Below are 7897 nucleotides of genomic sequence, written 5' to 3'. Positions count from 1 at the left end.
TCGTGCAAGCTATTTTAGAGAGGGGCACTCTTTTTATTTGCAGGGCGAAATGTTTTAGAGATGGTCATTTGCATTTAATGTCATGATAAATACCTACTTTGTCTGGAAATAGGGCTATTTTGCCGGGCCCATAAATGGTACCCATATTTATTTGTTTATTTTATTAAATTTTGAAAACTCATAAATAATATTAAGTCCCACAGAAAAAAGGTATTAATATTAGATTGTAAATTACAGGTAATTATTATTTATATTTATAAATGGAATAATCGATTTTTATTAAAAAGAAAACAAAACGAAAAAAAAGGGGCCAACGGCACGCGGTGTTCCCAAGCGGTCACCCATCCAAGTACTGACCGCGCCCAATGTTGCTTAACTTCGGTGATCGGACGAGAACCGGTGTATTCAACGTGGTATGGTCGTTGGCGAACGCTGAGCTTTTAAATTTGCTTTTCATGAAATACTTTGAACTAATTTAACTTTAAAAATAAACTTTTTACTTTATTTACAACAATAGTAATAAAAGCTTGAGTCGTGTAGTCGGAGCATTTCAAACGGAGTCAGGTCATAAATAAATCAACTAACTCTGATTAATTTTTATTATTTTCTTTATTACGGTATGTGTCACAGGGTGGCACGACAAATCAGCGCAAACCAACTTAGCGCCGACCTTTCGGCGCAGACAATTCAGCGCATGGACTATTCAGTGCAAAAGCAATTTTTTCAATAAGTTTCAAATGTGTTTTCAAAAATAATTACTGTATTGAAATTGTCGGTCATATCTACATGATAATTTCATAAATGCGAATAAATTTGTTTGATATTCTTTGTATCAAATTTTTTTTTTATATTGCAACTTTTCCCATATTGCAACCTGTGGTTGCTATTTAGGAACTGGTTATGGAAAATTTCGTAAATATCGGGTGTATGTAGATATCGGTAGTGTGGACGTAGCCATTGGTTGCTCTTTGCGAATACTTTAGTATTGCCATGCCCTGAATTAACTCGACTGTTACCTGATGAAATACTCCTGTTCCGACCAAGTCTTCATGGTCAGCTTTCGTGGCGTTACGACCAAAGGAGCCGTTTTGGAGGGAGATCGGCGCCGAGCGCGCGTCCCCGCCTCCTATTCGTTTTCCGCTTCGGTCGAGTGAACATCTCTGTTCGCTACCGAGTTTGTTCCCACCACCGAGTCCCGATCAGCTCAGCCTGGATCGGCAGACGATACTGGAAGTACAGCTTCAGTATACGTCCGGTGAGAAGTGAGGAAATCCTGGTCTTTCTTCGTCGAAGTCAGATCACGTAGTCACGTGAGGAGTGAAGTTATCATAACCTCTCGAACACGTGCGCGCTAATTTCACGACGGACTCCCCCCCCCCCCCTGCTTATTCTCTGTATTTATACATATATAAAATACAGTCACCATACAAACAGAATTACAACCTGTTTTTATTATTATACAATTTCCTCCCTTTTTCCACATCACGCATCCCACGCACATTACGAAGGAGAAAGGGACATAGCAGAGCAGCCGACATCAGCAGAGACCAGACCACCGACGACCTGTAGATCCCTTGGAGGAGACCAGTCCCGCCCACGCTTACCACGAGCTTCTAAGAAACCGACTTCCGGGGTACTCTCGAGTTGAACATCCCTGGAGTCTGTACAACTCCCTCATATACTGCCTAGTTCCAGTGGCGGCTCGTCTATATGGGCTGCGGGGCTACAGCCCTCCTAGAATAATAAAAATTCATGCTATTTTTGCCGTCCATATGGGCTGCAGGGCTGCAGACCTCCCAGTATAGTACATATGCGTGCTATTTTTGTCTGAATTTGATCACCGGTCAACGAAGGTTATAGTGCAAGCGCTTGACAATCACCAGACTGACTGAACGACAGATAAACTGGATGGCAGTATAGGGGATGGACGAATGAGACGACTGGCATGTTAATGCACGTGTTTTATTTATGACAGCTGAAGGCAGAGAGAGGTAGCTAACTCCAAACACAATCGAGTTGGTCCCCACTCGCAGGAAGGTGACCAAACTCGACCATGTCGTATAGCGAGCCGCCACAGCAGCTTTAAACGCAATTCTCGTCTTCTCGAATGATATATTGCACATCAGATGACGAGTAACCTTTCGATGTGCACAGATGCAATTATTAAAATGGTAATTATTAATATTGAGTTGGATCTTTCTGGCGAGTTTAATAAGGCAAGATTCGGAACTTATCGAATCTTGCCTTATTAAACTAGCCTGAAAGATCCAACTCAATTTTAATAATTACCATTTTAATAATTGCATCTGTGCACAACGAAAGGTTACTCGTCATCTGATGTGCAATCTATCATTCGAGAAGACGAGAATTGCGTTTAAAGCTGCCATCCAGTTTATCTGTCGTTCATTCTGTCTGGCGATTTTAGAGCGGATGCACCATATCCCACACAAACAGTTTACATTCCATACTTAGATTATCTAATTAACTCAATGGAGAGTCGATTTTGTGAAGCCAACAGTGCACAATTTAACCTAGCGTTGCTACATCCTTCGAAATTGTGCAAACTGAATCGTCAACAGTTTAAGGATATATGGGGGATGGACGAATGAGACGACTGGCATGTTAATGCACGTGTTTATTATATGACAGCTGAAGACAGAGTGAGTAGTGGCTCTCCGAACCCAGCCGGGTTGGTCCCCACTCGCAGGAAGGCAACCAAACTCGACCATGTCGTATAAGCGAGCCGCCACATCACTCCCCCCCCAGCATCAGCGATACCAAAATTACAAAGAAACAAATTTTACAATAGAAAAAAAAATATTGTTACACAAAGAAAGAGAAAAAAAATTATTGAGTGGGGAGAAAAAAATTGTTGACGTGGGTCATCCGCTGTGTAGGTGTACCGCCCTGAATGGTCGGTAGATTCGAGGGCGGTGACGTCGCGAGCAGGACGGTGGCTGGTCCGATGGTCGCGCCGATGCGATGCTGCGGCGGTGCCGCTCTTCCGAGGCTGATGTCGGTTGGTGGGGTGGCGGGGGCGGCAGCGGCAGGGGCATCGATGTGGTTGATGATACTCCGAGCTGGACTGTGAGTCGTTGTGGCTCGTGGAGGTGTTGTAGCGCTACCGCCCGTCTCGGCGTGACGACGCTCGTGGGGACGGACGGGGCCTTTATGATGATGATGGTGCTGAGGTGGTGTATGTCTTGTGGTGCTGGATGACCGTTCTATGTGTAGTGGATCGCGCATGACTCCACATCCAGCTGTCAAGATCGTCGTCTCATTCGCTCCCCCATTTTTTTGCACCTGTTATTGACGTTGTGGCTGGACTCATGTCGATAGGTAGGTAGGTAGGTAGCCGTGTCTGCTCGTTTATTGTCACCCGCGGGCCGCGGCGTGCTGTGTTGATGGCGATGGGGGCGCGGCGGGTAGCTTTCCCGCCTGGCTCGGCGAGGCAGGGATGAGCGGCATGTTGAAATTGATCGAGGCTGCGTGGCTCGATGTCGGGGGTCACCAGTATGGGGGATGAACGAATGAGACGACTGGCATGTTAATGCACGTGTTTTTTATATGACAGCTGAAGACAGAGTGAGTAGTGGCTCTCCGAACCCAGCCGGGCTGGTCCCCACTCGCAGGAAGGCAACCAAACTCGACCATGTCGTATAAGCGAGCCGCCACAGATATAATGTCTACTATTAATCAGGTATTTTTTGCTACAGTATGCCATTAATTACTATAGTCTCCTGTTCGTTCGTTCACCATACAAATACGTACGCTACAGTAAATTAAAACTAAATTAAAACATTACTAAAAATATTTTCCCCCCCCTTAGAAAATTTTCTGCGGGCGCCCATGATCACCGGTATTGTCAACGAGCTACTAAAGCTCGATTAATTTCTGCAGCCCTCCTCTATGAATTCTCACGAGCCGCCACTGCCTAGTTCGCATATAACTTCGGACGGTTGGGTAGCGACCGGAAATATTCCACATATTGCGAATGGAATATACACGCATTCGTTTGTGGTTCAATTCACACAGTGCAGTCAGACCTTAAAGCCACTTCTATTATTGTAACATTTCTCTGATTAAAATAGCGAAATTGCTTTTTCAAAATATGTCAGGGGCACATTTCTTTTATTGATTTTTTTATAATCAATTAAAAATTATTATTATTTTCAAAATAGCATATTTGATGTCTCGCAGTTGTTTTTACTAATTTAGCTCATTTAACTCAATAAACAATATAAGAAAAGGGGAATGGTTTCGCGAACGCTATGCGTATTGAGGCGTTCGTGAACCCGAACCAGCTGATACATCTCAGACGAGTGCTGTCACTCGCCGGATTTGTGAGATCCAAACGTTGAAGATGAGCGGTTTTGTGACAGCTCAGCGACTGGTGAAGCCAGTGCTGTCAACGGAGCCGGCTGAAGCCAGACGACGCGTCATCAGCCTTTACAAAGCCTGGTACAGGCAGATCCCCGTCATCGGTGAGCGTAAACACGAACCCGAAACCGAACCCAACAGCTTATGTCATCACTGAACTAACATTTCCTACAACTAGCCTTCCTCTAATGTTCACTCGATGATGGTTTCCCCCGTCTTTTATATATAGAGAAAGGCTGCACTGATTTTTACACCAACATCTTGCTTTTATATCGCATTGATGTATTGAGGTTATGTTTCACTCATATGTCAAATAATCTGTATGGGCTATGTATATATGAAGTACCATCGACAGAACTAGAAAATTATAAAAATAAAAATAAATCGATACATACAAAAATTTATATATGAAATCAAATGTTGAAGTAGATTTTAAAGAGTCTTGACTTTTTTTTATTAACTCTTTGAGTATTGTCTTATATGAAATGCTAATCGCACGATTTCGATACCAGTTCTGATCATATATATTATACATGTGCCAAAACTGCGTATGTACGTAGGATTTCCAATTGAACGGACAACTTTCGAATTCGTCAGAACCTATGCAAATTGCGAAGAAACCCTACAGTTGATAGAACATTGAAAATCTATAATATCTAGTTACGTGTTCGAGTTCTATTTGCGTTCAATGATTTGCGGTGTTTAATTTTGTATGGCATTTTTATATCGTACATACATACGTAGGTAATGTGTGTCAGTTAAGAATACTAAGTTGATATAGATGTGATAACGAGTATTATAAAGATTGCTTTAATGTCGTCTCTTTAAACGTGTCTCATCTTGTCTACAAGTACATACATATATTGGGGTGATAAAAACCAGATTTTTAGAGAATGCCTGAAATATGAAAGAAAAAAATCGTCATTTAACCCTTTGATTGCATTAACGCTGAAAATTTCGCCAACATTACCAACTAGAATTATTTAGAATTGCAATAGAAAGCAGGTATAAAAATTGTAGCTTATTCAAACAAACCCTAGATAACTACCGCCGAGGATTTCGAGTTTTGTAAAGGTGTGTTTAAACTCTCTAATATGTATTGCAACAATATAAAATAAACAAAAGTCTATTAATTAAAGTATTTTTTCAAAACTAGTTCCGTCTTCTTCATTGTTGTTAAAATGTAATGCTCACAATCTAAATGCCAAGCCACAATCTAAAATACTCAGCAGTTAGGGATTTCCATCGAGAAATTCTGCTATGGTTATAAATTCAGAAATTCCGATGTAAACCAGTCTTTATAAACATTGACACGGATTACACGACCCATGTTCAATGCATTTTTTTTTCAATGCTACCTGGAAAAGCTTAGCGGTTAGTATTCTTGTTTATTTTTTACATAATCAAAAAAACAACGCCGATAGGCGTATTTCAGGCTCATGGACTTGTTGGCAAAACGCCGATCGGCGTTGGTCAGCATTCAAAGGGTTAAACGAAATGTAATTCTTGGCATATGATATATATTGAAGATGGAATTTACGTACAAAAGTTCTCTTCAAGTTGCTCAATGAAAACATGCATATACCTGCTCTTTAAGATATCCTCATAGGAACAAATCGAAAGCTAAAGATTGAGCAAATCTTTATCTTTTATATTTTTAATTTATACCAGGAAGGCCTAACAGGTAACCCCAATGCGCTTTCCTGACAGAAACATTGTACATTTGATACAATTATTATTAGTATTATACAAAGTACATAAATGTGGTAGAGAATCCTGACAGATGACGCTATTCAGGACCACAGTTGGGATTTGGCAGTTTAGGTGAAGACCAAACACGTGCGTTTTCAGTCATGTTGTTTATTAAGACGATACGTAGGTTTAGCGACCAACCGCGCGGAGCACAAATCCAACTGCGACTAACCGTTACATCCCTGCCTCTTTTCATCCCCTTCTCACAATCAGTCGTAACATACCTTTTCTCAGCCATAGCCCATACATCAGCCTTTCGTTCAATTCCAACCCTACATAAATACATATCAATTAATATCTGCAGAGACATCTATGGTCAAATTTGTAAATTTGCAGCATTTTATACAATTCAGCGAAATTCGAGATTGCTGAAAACTCGATATTTTGCGAGAAAATGGGTAAGGTTGCCAATTTGTTGGAACCGTTTCAATGGAAGTCACATTAATTGGCAAACTCTGATAGGAAACGATCAACCTGGAGTCACAAATCCAAGGTCTGGCCAGCAGAAGCCAGTGTGATTTGAACCCGTGACCACTCTGTTCAAAGCATTATATGCTAACCACTAGTCTATTCTGTTGGTTGGAATTAATGTTGGAGTTTATCAATTTGGGAATTTTTTTAGAGTTATCTACTTGTTAAAATTTCATTTCCATGCATAGTGAATACATCCTTTGTTGTCAATGGAATATTTTGTGACCGTTGATGAAAATTTGATTTTAATATTAGACTGTGGTATCGGCCAAAAAGGACTGTTTAAAAAAAATTATATGTTAAATTTATCTTAACGATTTGTTAATCTTTGTTTATGTCTATTGTACTGAAATAATTTCAATTATTTTGTATTAAAATTAATTTTCAACCATATTTTATTGATTTCAGTTAAACATTTCGACATCCCCAAAAGTGAGTCACAATGCAAGGACAAACTACGTGAAATGTTTGCAACGCATCAAGATGTGAAAGATTTGAGAGTTATCGACATGCTAGTCATTAAAGTATAGACTATTGTATATTCTTCGATAAATTATTATTAAACTCTCCAAATATGATTTTTATACTAAGGTTAATTTCAGGGTCAAATGGAGCTGAAAGAAACCGTCAACGTGTGGAAACAAAAAGGCCATCTAATGACTTACTGGCATGAAAGCCGAGAGCCAAAGCCCAAAGATTTCCTTTCGAAATTCTTCAACGGTTCTGATTGATCGCTACCACCGATAGCTTTTTGATTTGTACATAGAAATAATAATTATTGATAATGTAAAACCGTTAAATGTCAACTGGACTTGCGCAACATATGCACATTGTCCGATTTGTTTATTCGTTCAATTGTATATGTGATAATTTAAAATCTGTTACGACTAAGATTGTCCAAGTCACTGTAGTTTCATAATAAAAATATTATTTATGTGTTAGACTTTTGCTTTCCTCAATATTATATCTTCCCTTCTATTGTACTAGCATTTCAAATTGTATCCAATTTACATGTATGGTGGCCGCTGACTCATATTTGTATCATGTTGGGTGCACAACGCTTACTGTTCGCTGATACATATATGATTCACGACTGCGCCAACTGTTTCAGTCCGCTGATACAATTTTGTATCATGTTTTTGTCAAACGAAATATATTACCGCAGTCGTGAATCATATATGTATCAACGGCCAGTAAGCGTTGTGCATTCAACGTGCTAATAAAATCTTATATCGCCATATCAAGGCGAACAGGTTGAAGATACGGGACGAACGCTTATTAAACGTCAGGGAGA

General features: G+C 40.1%; 1 protein-coding gene and 1 non-coding gene across 2 annotated transcripts; one reads left to right on the top strand and one right to left on the bottom strand.

Annotated features, from left to right (window-relative positions):
• Nucleotides 1-308: 308 nt before the first annotated feature.
• LOC143914996 (5S ribosomal RNA) lies at nucleotides 309-427 on the bottom strand. Its single transcript, XR_013260872.1, has one exon. It is a non-coding gene; the product is annotated as a 5S ribosomal RNA (ribosomal RNA).
• A 3846-nt stretch (nucleotides 428-4273) lies between these two features.
• Nucleotides 4274-7545, top strand: ND-B14 (NADH dehydrogenase (ubiquinone) B14 subunit). The gene is made up of 3 exons (XM_077434416.1): nucleotides 4274-4484; nucleotides 7012-7127; nucleotides 7206-7545. The coding sequence occupies exons 1-3, from the start codon at nucleotides 4364-4366 to the stop codon at nucleotides 7332-7334; spliced, it is 366 nt and encodes a 121-aa protein (XP_077290542.1). The 5' UTR covers nucleotides 4274-4363; the 3' UTR covers nucleotides 7335-7545.
• The last annotated feature ends 352 nt before the right edge of the window (nucleotides 7546-7897 follow it).

Source organism: Arctopsyche grandis, chromosome 7, assembly GCF_051622035.1.
Source record: "Arctopsyche grandis isolate Sample6627 chromosome 7, ASM5162203v2, whole genome shotgun sequence".
Lineage (NCBI taxonomy): Eukaryota > Metazoa > Arthropoda > Insecta > Trichoptera > Hydropsychidae > Arctopsyche > Arctopsyche grandis.
This window is presented reverse-complemented; position numbering and strand designations above follow the sequence as displayed.